General features: G+C 38.6%; 2 protein-coding genes across 6 annotated transcripts; one reads left to right on the top strand and one right to left on the bottom strand.

The window, feature by feature from the left end:
- Positions 1–976: 976 nt before the first annotated feature.
- Positions 977–9,026, bottom strand: LOC135103100 (beta,beta-carotene 15,15'-dioxygenase-like). Of its 4 annotated transcripts, none has more exons than XM_064009114.1 (13): positions 8,382–8,864; positions 8,090–8,149; positions 7,653–7,885; positions 6,786–6,936; positions 6,441–6,548; positions 4,683–4,836; positions 4,205–4,361; positions 3,446–3,660; positions 2,687–2,833; positions 2,227–2,356; positions 1,706–1,887; positions 1,336–1,476; positions 977–1,244 (listed from the first exon to the last, which is right to left on the bottom strand). In XM_064009114.1, the coding sequence occupies exons 3-13, from the start codon at positions 7,759–7,761 to the stop codon at positions 1,098–1,100; spliced, it is 1,641 nt and encodes a 546-aa protein (XP_063865184.1). In that variant the 5' UTR covers positions 7,762–7,885; positions 8,090–8,149; positions 8,382–8,864; the 3' UTR covers positions 977–1,097. The 4 variants fall into 4 exon arrangements, with proteins under 4 accessions (XP_063865184.1, XP_063865185.1, XP_063865187.1 ...); XM_064009115.1 differs by having other exon boundaries at positions 8,417–8,864; XM_064009117.1 differs by lacking the exons at positions 8,090–8,149; positions 8,382–8,864 and adding an exon at positions 8,877–9,026.
- A 449-nt stretch (positions 9,027–9,475) lies between these two features.
- On the top strand, positions 9,476–16,381 carry LOC135103102 (uncharacterized). Of its 2 annotated transcripts, XM_064009118.1 has the most exons (6): positions 9,476–10,028; positions 13,193–13,544; positions 13,899–14,012; positions 14,285–14,462; positions 15,568–15,635; positions 15,783–16,381. In XM_064009118.1, the coding sequence occupies exons 2-6, from the start codon at positions 13,215–13,217 to the stop codon at positions 15,837–15,839; spliced, it is 747 nt and encodes a 248-aa protein (XP_063865188.1). In that variant the 5' UTR covers positions 9,476–10,028; positions 13,193–13,214; the 3' UTR covers positions 15,840–16,381. The 2 variants fall into 2 exon arrangements, 1 of the variants encoding a protein (XP_063865188.1); XR_010269924.1 differs by lacking the exon at positions 13,899–14,012 and having other exon boundaries at positions 9,488–10,028.
- Positions 16,382–16,628: the final 247 nt, after the last annotated feature.

Raw genomic sequence — 16,628 nt, 5'->3', positions numbered from 1 at the left:
AAATAAATAAATGAATGGATGAATAAAAGAAAATAAGTTGTGAATGAAAGAACTTCAGCAACGATGTATACGACCATGAACTACACGAAACAAAATGTATACTTGCAGATGATGCAGAGTTGCTTTCTTGTTTTATGTGATTAGACAAGAAAAAATTCGTGTTTCCTACTTGCTCGCTAAAACTCTTAAGCAGAACTTAAAAAAAAAAAAAAAAATAGTATGAAAGAATAGTTTTCAGAGCTCGTTTGCAATAGTGAGGGAGATTTGCGTTCGTTCTGGATTCCATTGAAACATAGTAAACAAGAACAAAAATCCCTTGAACTGTATTTTATCATAATTATTGTTACATGAATAATTACGGACATACGTAAGTCACAGTATTAAAAGCTAAAAGAGCGAAACAGCTTAATGGAATCACAGTATGTTTCTGTAACAGTAATTCTTGATGAAAACCACCAATTCTTTTGCAGCATATGACTTCATGTTGAAGAAAATAACAAATTGCGCTGCTCACAAAAACCGTGTAGTTTCCGCACAAGACAAGCACAACCCCAATCCATCTCGGCACGCCAGACATTAGAGGCATCTTGAAATATGTTGTTTTTTTTTGTTGTTTTTTTTTATATAGTGAAATTATTCCCAAGTTCTATATCATTTGTGTGAAAATAGGAACCAGACAGACAAAAAAGCTTGGCATTCATTGCAACATGTATGACGAAATATGCATCTTAGTATATATATATATATATATATATATATATATATATATATATATATATATATATATATATATATATATATATATATATATATATATATATATATATATATATATATATATATATATATATATATATATATATATATATATATATATATATATATATATATACAGTATTTAAATTTATCATCATAACTCATGATGAAATAACTACTTAAAAATCAGTTTTATTCATGATAACTAATACTTAGAGTCTTAGACTAAAGGTAAATAAAAGGTAACAAGTGCAGACTATTGCCTAACAACACTAAAACTCTGCTGTCCTCCACTCTGCCCTGACACCACCATTTGCATGATACCCGTCCCAGGTGTGAGATTAAAGGAGGTGAACAGAGTCTCCCGTGGCGGCGAACTGTCCATGGAAGGTCTGTGTCACCTTGCCCTGAGCCACACACTCCACCCTTGCCACCTCCTTCCAGCTGGTCGGGTCCAGCACCAGCAGCGCAATGAAGGTCGGGTTGTTCTGCAGGGGAATGGCAAAATTAATACTTCGGTGTACGCGTTAGGGAAAGATTATGGCATCAGGCTTGCTTTAGATCCCTGGTGTCGTTTACCTTATCAAGGAGAGTAGTGAGCACAACGCCCTCCTCCTCGCGGGTGGCGTCCGGGGCCGCCACGAACACCGGTTCGCTCACCAGCTTGCCTTCCTCGTGCCACAGCTGCGTCTCCCCGGTGCGCATGTTCATCTTCACTAGCTGAGAGGGAAGAGTTTTTAACTCGCAGCCCTCTCTTTCTACACCGGGTCATGTTACATAATGTGTATTTGGTTACTGAAAAATTACATTTGGTTCCTCCCGTTCATTTACGTATATGGTCAGTAATCCAGTCTGCACGAATGAGTGGCGTTCTAAGCTTAGTTCCTGTCCTGCCTGCCACTTTAGTTCCCGATACCCAACAAGAATAAAGACGGAGCCAAGCATTTACCCTTGAGAACTGCACCCCGAGAGGGTTGACCTCCACCCCGTATGCAAAGGTGTAAGGTTTGCCGTTGTACTTGTAGTTTATCCTCGGTAGGTCAATAATGTTGGGGGAGATGACTTGTCCCTCCACGAAGATGGTGCCGTCCTCCAGCTTCCGAGCGGTGCACTTCGTGTCCTTTAGTGTTACTGAAAAGTATTGTCATTTATGTTTACTTTATTTAGCACATCATTGTGTGATTTCATAATATGTGTAGCCTTGCTGAATCTCAGAACATTATATTTTTTCCAATGTACAACTAGTGCAGCATGTGTGTGTGTGTGTGTGTGTGTGTGTGTGTGGCTACTAGTTCATATGAAGCAAACATATTCCTAATGAAATTTCAGCAACAAAACTCGGCACTCATACAATAGAAAAGTCAAAATAACATAAGAACACAATGCATAACAGCGCAAAATAGGATTAAATGCTGTGCTTGTTACTGTTAGTGCGTGAATTCTCGTGGCATCGCGTCCTCATGCACGTACCCAAGTTGGTGTTCGTGTGGGTTCCTTGCGTGCGGAGCGGCAGCACGTAGCGACGGTGGTGGGGCAAGTCGCTCGGGGACACTTGGAAGTCACCTTGAGATAGATTCTTGAGCAGGAACTGCGAGATGACCTGCGGGAGTGACAGAACACCATAAGTGTACCTCAGACATCCTGGCATGTCTGTTATGAAGAAATCGATCTTCACAATGTTCCAGCAAAGAAAAATATTTATACGTAAACATTGTGGAAGTATTCTTTCGATAAAACTCGGTTTCCTTTCTTTTCTTCCTTTCCTTTACTTATTTATCTATTTTTTTTTTTTTTACCTTGACGAGTTTTGATAAATAATTTGAGTTTTACAATCACTGTTGAATGTAATGGCGTTCACCAATAACAATCTTGCATATAAAAAGAATTAAAGCTAGTAACACAAACGAGACCGGGAAAAAAATCCACTCACATCTCCAGACTTGATGGCGCAGAGGTCCACCACCAGGTGGCCGTCCTCCTCGTAGGCGTTGGTGTGGTGGAAGGTGAGGAAGGCGTCAGAGGCATACTTAGTGGAGAGGATCTCCCCTGTGTCACGCCGCACCACGTGGAACTTGGTCTGGAGGCAACGCGAGCCGGTGAGAGAGAGAGAGAGAGAGAGAGAGAGAGAGAGAGAGAGAGAGAGAGAGAGAGAGAGAGAGAGAGAGAGAGAGAGAGATTTTATAGAATGTTTCACTGACATGCCAGATTTTGTTAGTATATAAACATTCTAACAGATCCCATTCAAGGCTTAAGTCCGATAGAAATCTACAGAAGTCTTGCAATTATTGCAGCCTGACTAGTGAGGGTAGGTTTCACGCCAATACAGTCTTCTTTCACGGCTGACCCGAGATGGTTTTGGTGTCTAGAATTTACTTATTGTATCGCTTCTTCAAGGTACATTTTCGAAGCTCATATTGGCCGTGACTTAATCCTTGGAACACGATGTGATATATCAAATATATGTTATCAGTTTTCCCAGCAAATCTTAAAATCATACTAAAACAACTTTCTTGCAAGTTTTCCAGTTGCTGAGTGTGATGGTAAGGCTACTGGTTGTACTGTAGGTGAGAGCAACGAGTTTTAGAGGTGCTGATACTGAAAAGTGATGGTGGTGGTGAAGATGATCTCGAAATTGTGGAGGTGGTGTGTAGGGTAACAATTGTGATAGTGAGGTAATTGTACCGCAGACCTTCTCCTTGCTGTGCCACTCCATCGCCGCCAGGAAGCTCTTCCCCAAATAGGCGTTGAGGAGAAACTTCTTTAGGTTAAGGACGAAGGGCTGCTCCACGAAGATGTAGTAGTTCTCGGTGATGCCAAAGGAATGGTAATAGGAAGGTTGCAGCTTGTGTTTGCAAGGGATGCTGCTCACCACCCTGGCCTGATCCAGCGAGGATTTCTTCTTACCTGCCAATGGTTCACCAAAGTAGCCAAAGTGAAGCAGAATCACAATAGAGAGAAAAGAAATGTTAATGAAGGAAAGCTGTCTTATTCTTCTTACATTAGGCGCTCTTCTACGCGAATACTGTTGTTCACTACGGTGTTCTCAAGATAATGACCATTTTTATTTGGAAAAAAAAAACTTCTCTCTAGTATTCTTCCCGCTGATTTCACTTGGCTATCAAACTCCATGATAGAGAGAATTAATTTGTGTTTACGAATAAAATATCTGGCCATCACCATCACCACCACGTGAGTGACATGCCATACCTCTACACTCTTTTTGTCCTCCATTAAGCACTCATTTATCTTTTCTTTGGTGAACATAGTTTCTTTGATAACTACACATCCACCATGGAAATATGGGATGCTGCTCAAGCAAAGAAAATAAATCAAGATTGTGCTCAGGTACTAATGATTCCACAAAATTATATTTAGCAGCTTTCACTCATTTTCTTCCCAAGGGCTATTTTATAACGCAATTATTACTCGTGCAGGAAATATTCCTTACCATTGACCACTGCAGGTGGAGGAAACTTGACAATGGTGTATCGTGGCCCTCCTTTCGCGGCGAACGAACTGGCCATGTTGTAAACAGTGCCGTCAGGGTCCACGTGTGGGTGGGCCGTGGCAGTGTTGACAGCCATCAGGTATTCGTCCAGATTTGTCTGTCATGGGCAATGACACATTAAGCCTTGGCATAGAGAAATCCTACCAATCCGTCCGCTCCAGATAACAAACTAGACTTGGATAACTTTCCCTAAAATTTGCTTTCCTGCTTCAGTTAACAAACAAGACTTGAACCCAAAAACTTGCTTATCTGTCTCAGATACCGAACAAGACGAATACTTTCCTAAAAATTTGCCTTCGTGTTTCAGATAACAAACAACACATGAATAACTTGCAAATGCTTGCCTTCATGTTCCCAAAAACTTACCCATCTGCTCTAGATAACAAACAATACAATTTAATAACTTCCCAAGACTCGCCTTCTCGCCCACAGTTTCCAGAGTCTCGGGGTCTATCCTTCGCATCACATTGGTCTCCGTCATGGCGTACAACTCATCGCCGAAGTGACACACGCTCACGAGGCAGTTGTCCGTTATATCCCTTTTGTTCAGGGGCGTGAAGAAGCTCATGAACCTGCGAAGCAGAAAAAAGGCATTTGTTGTAACAGTATACTGGTAAAGAAAATGCATTGTACCTTCCATACCAGCACCTCAATAGGTCTGGCTGTGTAAGTTTTCTCTTAACTCAGTGAGTTTGCTAGAACCGCTTGAATTGTAACCCGCAACTTATCTGAGATTACCCACAAAGACTGACTCACACAGGTCCATTGATAGAAAACGGGCAAACTTTACAATGAAAGAAAATGAGCTCAAGTATAAGAGAGTAAACTTGCTTGATCAATTGAAGTACGAATAAAACATCACTTGACTTCTCTTACCAGTAGAATTCCTTTCCTACCGCCCGTAAACTTCTATCCTTTCCTCACCCCTCTTCATAGTTTTTTTTTTTTCTTTTTACGCTCTGCAATGCTCAATATTCTTAGTCACACAAAATTGGGATGCTAGTTCTGGCTGGGTTACAACACGCTTTTAAGATATTTTCACAGCTCACGCATAAATTTTGTGTCCGCAAGTGTAGTGCTGTTGAGTCATGTGGTGTTAATTCAGGCAGCAATATAAAGTATATGGTAAGTTATTACCTGTTTATTTGTATTCATAGTTTGATGTTACTCGTCTTTACTTGCCCGACACTCCCAAGTCCTGATTCACACACGGAACCATTTTGTTAAAAGGGCGACCAGTTTTTTTTTTTTTTTTTTTTTTTTCTTAATGTACTGCATGGTGAAACTTTGAGATTACTGTAGCTTTCAAATAATAGCGTATTTGATGAGCCTTAAAGAATGTTATTTAGGGAGCAGACCAAAAGCTTAACAATCGAGATAGAAAAATAAATAAATAAATAAATAAATAAATGAAGATGACATTGGCGGGAGAGTAATGGAGTAGGAACCTTAGGGATGGTTGCGTTTAAATAAATAAATGAATGAATAGATAAAATAAATGGCAACAACAACAACAACAACAAGATGAAGACGGCGGACAAATGATTAGACAGATGAGATAAGTTAGTTGTACCCGGCAAACCTGAAATAATCTGGCAGTCGATTAAAGATAAGTAGAAATTAGGGGAGGCAATTATGTCTCGCTTTTACGTCCAGTTTCTCTAGTTTGCTGGGGCTAGAGCGGTGCCTCCTGACAGCTGTGGCACTTGGGAACCGTTATCCCGAGAGGACGGCCTTCCTAACTATGGGCCGAATCCTAGCGCCTGAGGAAACCTCGCCCCCTGAAGGGCGCGCGGTACCACTGTACCACGGCAGCACAAATAAATTCAGTAGAGAAATCATGGAGCCTGATGATAATGATGATGATGATGATGATGATGAAAAGATTTGGCGGTTCACATCGGTTGTACGTTGAATTTACGAGCAGCTGTCCTTAAGTGTTATCTTGAACGTGTGAGAATCAGTGTTATGACGCTTCACTAATGATCACGAGTGACTACGTGGCAATACTGAGATAATGTGCGAGTATCTCTATAATCTATCTGCGATAAAATTATTCAATACAACATTGTATGATGCTTCTCTCTCTCTCTCTCTCTCTCTCTCTCTCTCTCTCTCTCTCTCTCTCTCTCTCTCTCTCTCTCTCTCTCTCTCTCTCTCTCAGCCAGTGCCCTGCCTTTGGAACAACGTCTTGCAGGGGTCTGGGTACGCCCCCGTGCCGAACTCTGTCACAACAATACGATTCGCCTTCAGATTCTTCTTGTAAGTGTCGCCCTGCAGGAACCTGTGTGGAGGAGGAGACAGGTTGTAAGTTTGCCATATAATCTGCCGCCATGTTGTGGGCAGCGAGTTTAGAGATATAACTGTTTACAGAATCTTAGTTAAGTTCTCCGTAATATGTGACTCCGTACTATTTGTTGATTCATCATTACTATTTGTGTTTAAGGAGCTAGTTTTCTTGAAAATATACTACTAGGCTCATAGATTTTCTCTCGATTTCCCTTTACAAATCCATGTTTACCTGGACTGGTACGTAACGCGGCCGTCATGGATGATGAACTGGTGGATGAGAGCAGACATGTCGAACAGGTGGTTGAACTGAGTATCACCGAAGCCAGTCTTTCCCGGCCCGTTGCGAGTCAGGCGTCCGCTGAGCCACTGCGGGAGCTCCCCTGTAAAGGATTCATATAAAGTTATTGCCGAGGATGGTGCTCCTAATTTTGATTTATTAAAGTTGATCTGATGAATATGCATTCATCTGACTTGTCAGTATACACAGAGTGGTCGGAGTGAAGTCTCCATGGTCTGTGTAAACAAATGTTAACATTTTTCTGATCGGGGAATGCAAAAACTAGATAAATAAAAAAATAAAGACTTTAACACTTAAGAATCTAGTCAGAAGCAATTAAAGATTAACCAGTCCATACCTTTACGAGCATAGCCATCAGATCAAATTCTAACACAACCCTACCAATGTGCCCTGTCTTTCCTCACTACCGGAACTCAAGAAGTGACTTCCTTCTTTCCCCATGTCTTATTTCACCGGTTGCCACACAAGATTCCTCCACGCTTCATCAACTTACACTTAAATAAATGCAATATGGGAAAAGAGTAATTTATCTAAGAAAGTAACACATCCTAATATATCACCATTTGTTCAACTTCTGTTATCACACCTCACACTCCGATAAGACATAAGAACTATAAGAATTGGAGTGAGTGATAGTACAAGCATGACGTAAATACTTTCAGGAGGTGAAGCACACGTCGCCTGTCCCATAAAATCCAAGATGAGGATGCCTTTATAGAACACAAATGATCCACGTCGTCGAAAGTTTCTTGCCAGTGTTCAGGATAATTTTGGTGCCACAGTCGTCACAGTCCTCACCTTTGACCTTGCCCTCGACAGGCTTGGCGGTCTCCTTCTCACAAGAGCGCATCCAGATGAGGGAGTTGTTGGTTTCCTTCAGATACACTGGGGTGTGTTTCGCCGCCATGATGGATTACTGCAGTGTGTTACTGTTTTTGTTTTGTTGGTGTTGCTGATGGTGGTGTTGCCGTCGTCTGGCTGTTGTTAATGCTGCTTTGTTGGTGCTGTTGTTGTTTATGACTTATTAACGTCTGTAAAGAGAATGAAAAATCATTATCATAATGCTGATAATGGCTATGTCTCGTGAAGTCAAGCCTCTGATAAAACGGAAACGTAGTATGCAGAAAACAAAAACCATGTCCTTTGCTTGTTCCCTGCCGTATGAGGACGACCCGTTTCCGTCAGTGGCGTGTACGAGACAGTCTGTGTGAAATTGCTAACCATTCAGCACTTACTGTGAGTTCGATAATCTCAGTGAATCAGCCGCAGACTGAGAGGTGAGCTCGGATGTGTTCCTGTCACATGAAAGGACAGATTTAATTTACGCTGCATAAAAAAAAAAACATAAAATAAATAAATAAATAAATAAATAAATAAATACAAACTGAAAAGGAAACATCACTTTAGCTTTCTGATTCTATTTCGTTATTTAAGTTTTTCCTCACAGGAATCATTACATTGATTTTTGAATCACCATTCAAGAAAACGATAATAATACATATATGTACTTATACTCATCTCACACACACATCAGTGACGGTGTTGCACAAATGACGGAGCACCTCGAGAGTACGATGAGTTATGTAAGTGTCCCAGGCTGGGGAGGCAAGTAGGATTTCCTCTTTCGCTCAAGGACAAGCCACCAGTTTGTTGCCAACGTGTGCATTCATCTCAGGGAAGTTCAGTGCAATAGTTAGGTAAACAATCTTTTCCAATACATAATTACTTTTCTCCAAATTTTCACTTGTAGAAAAGGCATCCATCATGTTGAATTTACGCTACTTGGGCCAAGATTTAAAACTAAAATTTATTTAAAACTTGTGCAGTGAATTGCTGCAGTTTTTAAATAATTCATTTCGAGGATTACGATTCTTGTTATGCACGACATGGTGTATCTGGAGTCGATGTTTAGAGTCCGCGTTCTTACAACGAAACGGTTGAGAACGCGACTCTAAAACAGAGTCCAGACACCATCCCGTGCAGCTCCCACAGCAGCAGGAATGGTATTGCACGAGTACCAACCTGTTCGGCAGCTGTCGCCACACTGAGGAAGTACGACACAGAGACGCAACAACACCGGACACTTCAACTATCACTTCAAACAGACTCCATGGCACACAAAATTATGCATAGTAACAGATAAGGTGTTGCTCCATCACACACACACACACACACACACACATCTGTACGTGACATTCCTGTTAGTTTATTTCTTTGGTGGTTGTTTTTCTTCTGTTTTAATATTTTTTTCTATTGTTTATTTATGTTTTGTCCCTTGTTTCTTTGTTCGATGGTAATTTAGTTATTCATTTTTTTTTGTAGAACGTCAGTAAAACATAAAGAAAAATCTGCCCTCCGTCCTGTAATATATGGGAAAATGTTAGGCTTTGTAGGCTATCTCGTCTAACCTCTCGCGCTCCCTCCTTCCTAGGCATTGAAAAAGTGCGGGAAATTTGAAGGTTTATAAATGCACTGGTGTGTGTATGTGTGTGTGAGTGTTATTGCTAGTCTCTCTCTCTCTCTCTCTCTCTCTCTCTCTCTCTCTCTCTCTCTCTCTCTCTCTCTCTCTCTCTCTGTCAGTAGTTGCACAGGTCTTCAAGGGTATTTTTACGGTTTTAATGACAGATTAACAACATTTCTACATTAATAACAGGAGAAACACCATTGAAAACCCTGATAATCATCTTTATAGCTTTGAAAAACAGTCGTGAGGAGAGAGAGAGAGAGAGAGAGAGAGAGAGAGAGAGAGAGAGAGAGAGAGAGAGAGTAGGAGCATTTCAGTTGAGCCTATTCTGCCCTGGTTCCTGTTTGCTGCGGTGACACGGTGCCGCACTGAGTGAATATTGCGTTCATAATCACTTATCAGGGGTGGAGTGGGGAAAGGAGAGTCAGGAAGTGAGGATATTTATATTACTTGACATATTATTTGATAGCATGTCAACTTTTGTGTGTCTATGTATGTGTGTGTGTGTGTGTGTGTGTGGGTGGGTGTTGGATCAGTGACAGGTGGCGCTGGGGAGTTACCACGGCGAGCGGCTGGCTGGCTGCAGTGTTTTGGTTAGCACTGGTCAATCTTGCCCTACACGCTCTATTAACCAGTGTTTCCGTCTTCCCGACACCTTCTTCCTGCACCAAGCACCGTCAAGCATCACCAGAGAGGCACGAGTACGTAAGGTGAGTCCAGCAGGGCCAGTCTCTCCTCAGTCAGCCTTACTGCCTTCACAACACCCTAATCCTCCCTGTAGTGTCTTGTATTCGTTTTGTTTAGGATTCATTATTCGTTATTTAGTTTTTTTAGGGGTTAATTATTTATATTTAGGTTTTGTTTACGTCTGAGTCTGGAAAGAGTTGGAAATTTATTCAAATATTTAATGTTCGCCAATATGTAAACAAGCCGTCAGCTGTGTTATTAGCCATTATTTGCCTCGTCTCTCACTTATTGTAAGCCTAACATATCACAAGATGGATCCACATGTCTAGCCTTCATATCCGCTGGTCAGATATATCCGTCATTGCCTGGTTTTGGTGTTATATAGGAATAAATAAGGCAACATGGCCGCCGGCTCCCCCACTGAGGTTGCCCCCGAGGGCCGCCATGATGGACTGGCACCTGTTCCGGCTTGTTGGTTCCAATATTTTTTAAAATTTTTCCGAATTAATTTATTTGGCTTGTATAGTAAGATTTTATGGTTTCTAAAAATATTTCGTTGCTTTTGAAGTGTTTTTCTTGCTTTAGTTAAGTAAATGTGCTGAATTTGGTGTTGTTTTTTATGTAAATAAGGGGCAGTTTGTACGGTGAAATTTACCCAGCCTGGTTTTTGGCTTTTTTATTTGAGGCTTTAATGAAGATTTTATTGCTTCAAAAAATCGTTTATGATTTTTAAAGTATGTTGCGTTCCTGTTGAGTTAAGTATGTGGAATTTGAATAGGCTTATTGTCCTGTTGAAAGTGGTGATTTTGTCATTTTTTAGCTTCTTTATTTTTTTATTATAGCTTGTAACTAAGTGTGCATTATTTTAAAAAATAGTTCAGATTTTTTAAAATGTTTTTTTACCAGTGTAAAGTGGAATAGGTGGACTTTTCAGTGTTTTTAATGGTGTCAAAATTTCCAACACTTTTTCCATATTTCACATAATATTTCTTTATAACTACTGAGACTGGAGGTGTTTTGATATTGTGAATATTAATTTAAGTAATTGTCAAGTCAGAATATATAATGCATTCGAGCTTAGCTTCATTTTTTCTATGGGTCAATTTCAAAATGAAATACGTTACGTACGTATGGCAGCGGGGCGCCGGCACCTCGCCTGTGACGTCATCAAGGATTCGGGACTCGGTCTGCTCCAGTGTCTCCTCAATATTTACCGTAATTTCCAGTGTTTTCCAAGTGTTTCCAGCTGTTTCTAAAGTCAGGCGTGTAGATAGTTGTAGTAGAAGGAAGAAAATAAGAGAAATGAAAGAGGAGAAGGAAGAAATAAAAAGAAATGGAGGAGGAGGCAAAACAGGTAAACAATATTTAGCTTAGTTTCCCTTGCTGCGGTGCAGTTCTCTGTAATATTTGGTGTGTTTTGGGTGTTTTACATGTTTAGGATGTATGTAGGAATGTTGTGGGGTGTTTCGAGTGTGTTTTGGTGGTGTTTAGGTGTGTTTTGGGTGTATATTTGCTGTTATTATTGTGTTTTGGATGAATTTTGGGTGTTTTAAATGTGGTTTAGGATGTTTTTAGTTATATTTTAAGTGGTTTGAGTTGTGTGGGGTGTTTTGAGTATATTGTGGGATGTTTTTGTCTGTTATGGGTGTGTTTGGGGGGTATATTGAGGTGTAGTGAGTTTGTTTTGGGTTTATTTTCTGTTTTAAGTGTTTTGGTGAGTTTGGGTGTGTGTGTCGGGTCTTTTGAGGTATATTTGATTGTGTGCAAGTAGTTTTGGGTCTTTAAGGGTGTGTTTGTGGCGTGTTTGTGGTGTTGAGTGGTGCTTTAAGTGTGTTTTGGATGTTTTGATGTGTTTTGGGTGTGTTTGATGAGTTTTGGGGTGTTGTAGTGTATTTTGGGTGTTTTAAATCTTTTGAGTGTGTTTGGATGAGTTTTAGGTACGTTGGGGTGCTTTGAGTGTGTTTTGGATAAATTTAGCGTGGTTGGGGTGGGTTATTTGGATGTTTTTAGATGTTACGGGATGTTTTGAGTGAATATTCAATATTTGGTTGTGTTTAGGTGAGTGTAGTGGGTATTTTGTGGTGTTGTGATGTGTTTTGGTTGTGTTTTTGATGTTTTGAGTGTATTTTGAGTGTGTTTTGGTAAGTTTTGTTGCATGTAGGGATGTTGAGTGTTATATATATATATATATATATATATATATATATATATATATATATATATATATATATATATATATAATGGGAAAGCAATGAGAAGAGGGACAAAAGAACATGGGATGCACCGCCTGTGTTCATACCGGGATCTGATGTTAGTTCTTGTGAAGGACCAGAATGCATATTCCTGAAGTCTGGAAGGAGTTGTCCGCCAGCCTGTATGAACACTAGGCTGTAGCTCCAAAACTAACTGTAGGATTCTCTCTAAAATAGTCTCATTGAGATTCTCGCACAAAATTACCTATACGTAACTTAACCTAACCGCTACAAGAGTAAATAGGCCGAAACATTACCAGACTTCGGGAATATGCCTCCAGAGGGATACGGGTTAAGGTCGCTTCACGCACATCAGTGTCGTATTCGTTCCATGCTCTTCAGTGCTTCAGTGTCAGTAAAAAAAAAATTCATCATTTTGGAATTCGGCGGAAGCATTTACACACGTCCTGCGAAGTACTGTGTTTTGACTGAAGTGATTGTTACGTCTCTGTTCCGTGAAATGGAATATTGTCGTCACTGGTATTTTAAAAATTTTCACGGATGTCAGACGAGTGTTTGAAATAAAATAGAAGAAATTGAAATGGTGATAAATACTCTTTTTAATGATAGGTGTGAAACCACCTTTGAGTGTACTATTCAGATAGTGTACCCACTATCTGCCAATTTCACTGGGACAAAAGCACAATTAGGTGATTGTTAAGAAGAACAACAATAATAATAATAATAATAATAATAATAATAATAATAATAATAATATAATAAAAGGAGTTAAGCCATCTATATAGTTAGCTAGATTGATATTATCATTATTATTGTTATCATCATTATTACATATCAAGGTATTGTGACATTATTATTAATAATATGTTATTATTATTATTATTATTATTATTATTATTATTATTATTGTTATTATTATTATTATTATTATTGTTATTATTATTGTTATTATTATTATCATTATCATATTTCAGCTATCCAACAACAGAACAGTATATGAATATGGCAAATGCTGTTTTGACATCATTTCCTGCCATCCTGAGAAACAGTGATCTCGAGGAGCATGAATTGCAGCTGCAATGGAAATTGCGCATCCAGCGCAAGTTTCAGAATTCAAGAAAGAGGCAGGATTCCTCAGTGACTGAGGTGACGTCAAGGAAAAAGAAGATCCCTTGCATAGCGCCAAAAGAGACTACGTGTCCACTGATGTATGGAGTAAAGGCTTACCTTCCACCAAGGCCCCATTCAGAAGATGATGAGTCATTAGAGAGACATAGACAGTGGCTTGCTCTACATTGGATGAAGAAAGATCCCGAGTTAGATAAGGTATGTGATATTTGTACGCTTGATTTATCTTTTTTATATTTCAGAGACTTCTTTACTGGTGTTGTTTAAAAATACCTGCTCTTATGTAAGCAATTTCAATGGTACTGGTGGATAGCCACTGAAAAATGATGCTCGTATATATATATATATATATATATATATATATATATATATATATATATATATATATATATATATATATATATATATATATATATATATATATATATATATATATATATATATATATATATATATATATATATATATATAATTTGATAGATGAGGGAGAGAGGGAGGCTGGCGGGACAGTCAACTTATGAAAACTAATTTTACTTTAATGATTTTCCTCAGGCTGAATGCCTCATGCAGTTGACACTCTCTGAGAGATGCAAAAAAATAATCAATGGGAACATTCTTGTAACAGAAATCCTGAACTTGTACCCATGGATTCAGACTTTTGATGGTGTAAGTGTGCATATATGTACACTTTATGGATTTTGCTACATATTGTTACTATTTGTAACAATATGTAGCACTTATTTGTAGGGCTATAATGTATATAGCTATTTATATTTTATAGTAGGTAATTGATATTTAACTACCGGTACTTCCATTCTCCCTCTCAGGCTCAAAGGCCTCAGTGACGGGAGGTAAGCACTCATAACTAAGTACAGTTATTGCAGATGCTCATCTCTGTAACCTTCACTTGTAATTATTTGATGCTTATATCTTTACAGATAATCAAGGAGTTCCTGAGATTAGAACCACAAGCGGATGAACCAGACCCAAGAGTAGCAGTTTTGAAAGGGCAGGAGAAATATAGGCTCGCAATAATTGCCATTCTCAAAAAAAGAAAAGGAGTTCCTCTGTATATGGAAACCTTACTTGAACTCTATGACCACGATGAAAGTCAATGTGAGTAATGTCTAGTTCAACTTGTTCATTTCAGTAGTTGGTAGCAATTTAATATATGTATCTTTTCATCATTAGCAATGCATCTTTCACTTTTATAAGCCTAGTATTCATGAAACTATGCTGCATGGAAAAACCAAACATTGTATTAAGCATGACCTATCTAACTGTAATGCTTGCACCAATTTCTATAAAGGTACTCATTTAATTGTTAAATTCCTGCTCATCTATCAAATTATTGGCTGAGTGCTATGGTTAAATAATTGTTTGCAGCATAAGTGATGTTAAAGATTTTAATAGGTGTAAAGCATCTCTCTCTCTCTCTCTCTCTCTCTCTCATAAGGAAAGACATTATTTCTAGTGTAAATAAACCCAATAGGCTGTCCAATTTGAAATTTAAAATGTAAATATTATCAATCTTTTTAGATTGTTAGCTGCATCCTCTTCCCTTGCAGTCCAATAAGACAGGTCACTAATTCGCGTGGAGATAGAATTCTTGGAGTCACCTTTGCCGGCGCTAGCGCAAGTGCAAACAGTCTGATAAAGGTTTGTTCCATGGTTGTGGTGAAGTTCAGGACTTCTCACACTGTTTTAGTGGATATGATGAGAAGAATCGGGGGTTCGGAACATCAGTGCATTATGTCGGGGCATGTAGGTTCGGCTGGGGTTTTCTTTCTTTCTTTCTTTCTTTTTTTTTCGATCAGTACTCATCATATTCTTACGAGGACTTGCTAGACAAAGCATTATTGTATTATGATATTACCCAAATAGTGTCTCAAGTAAAAAACATAACCGCATACTCGTACAAAAGATTTGCTGCTGTGACACAAAGGACAAAAATCATTAGTATACTGGTCGTTCTGAGCATTCAATCAAAATGCTTGTCATTCATATAATTAGTAGAACCATCGAGGAGCTTTATTTTTGTTAATTCTTATGTGATAAAGCAATAATTACAGGAGACTTTTAAAAGATTGGTACTCAAATTAGTGGACTGTCCTATTGGATGTGACCATATCTTCACTTTTTCCTTACACAGTTAATTTTCTTTTGTTTATTTGATTTACTTATTATCATATTTATTTATATATTTATTTATTTGCACCAGATGCTTGCTTAGTTATATTGGGGTTACTTCACCTGCTTGGAGAAAGGAAAGACTCCATTTTTACTAAGGTTAAATTTCAGTACCTTTGATTTTAGAGTGGTGTGTATATATTGAAATTTCTGAATATATTATAACCTTAAGATATACATCTACATATAAATTTTATTTCAATGTCAAAATGTTATTAATGTTTACACTATTATTTCTTCCTTAAGGTACCAGAAGAACTAAGAACAGGGCAGTCTAGTGTGTATTTGATGGTGCACCTGTAGCTGAACCAACATGTATTTCTATGGCTGTAGTCTCATTGGTAGCAGGGCTTTGTGTTTAATATTGAACACCCAAAAAATTGTGAACATTTCCTCCATTTCACAACATCCCATCTCTTAGGTATCAAGTATGACAAAGGTAAAACTTCAAAAACAAGATCTCTACTTGTAAAACTCAATGAAGTAAAGACAGAATTGAGCTACAAAAATGCATAAATCTGCTTCCAAATATATTCAACTCCACACATAATGCCTCTCTCTCTCTCTCTCTCTCTCTCTCTCTCTCTCTCTCTCTCTCTCTCTCTCTCTCTCTCTCTCTCTCTCTCTCTCTCTCTCTCTCTCTCTCTCTCTCTCTCTCTCTCTCTCTCTCTCTCTCTCTCTCTCTCTCTCTCTCTCTCTCTCTCTCTCTCTCTCTCTCTCTCTCTCTCTCTCTCTCTCTCTCTCTCTCTCTCTCTCTCTCTCTCTCTCTCTCTCTCTCTCTCTCACACACACACACACACACACACACACACACACACACACACACACACACACACACACACACACACACTAGTCAATTACTAGTTAAAGATTAATCAGTGAAATGAATACATAACATTATGTTAATAAGTTTTCTAAAAGGAAAAGGAAATACTTGTACTTCCCCTTCCCCCCACCCAGTATTCATGAAATCTTACTGAATTGTTATCTTATGTTATATATATATATATATATATATATATATATATATATATATATATATATATATATATATATATATATATATATATATATATATATATATATATATAT

The sequence above is a fragment of the Scylla paramamosain genome, chromosome 8 (genome assembly GCF_035594125.1).
Source record: "Scylla paramamosain isolate STU-SP2022 chromosome 8, ASM3559412v1, whole genome shotgun sequence".
NCBI lineage: Eukaryota > Metazoa > Arthropoda > Malacostraca > Decapoda > Portunidae > Scylla > Scylla paramamosain.
The sequence above is the reverse complement of the archived record's forward strand: the minus strand, read 5'-3'. Positions and strand labels throughout refer to the sequence as shown.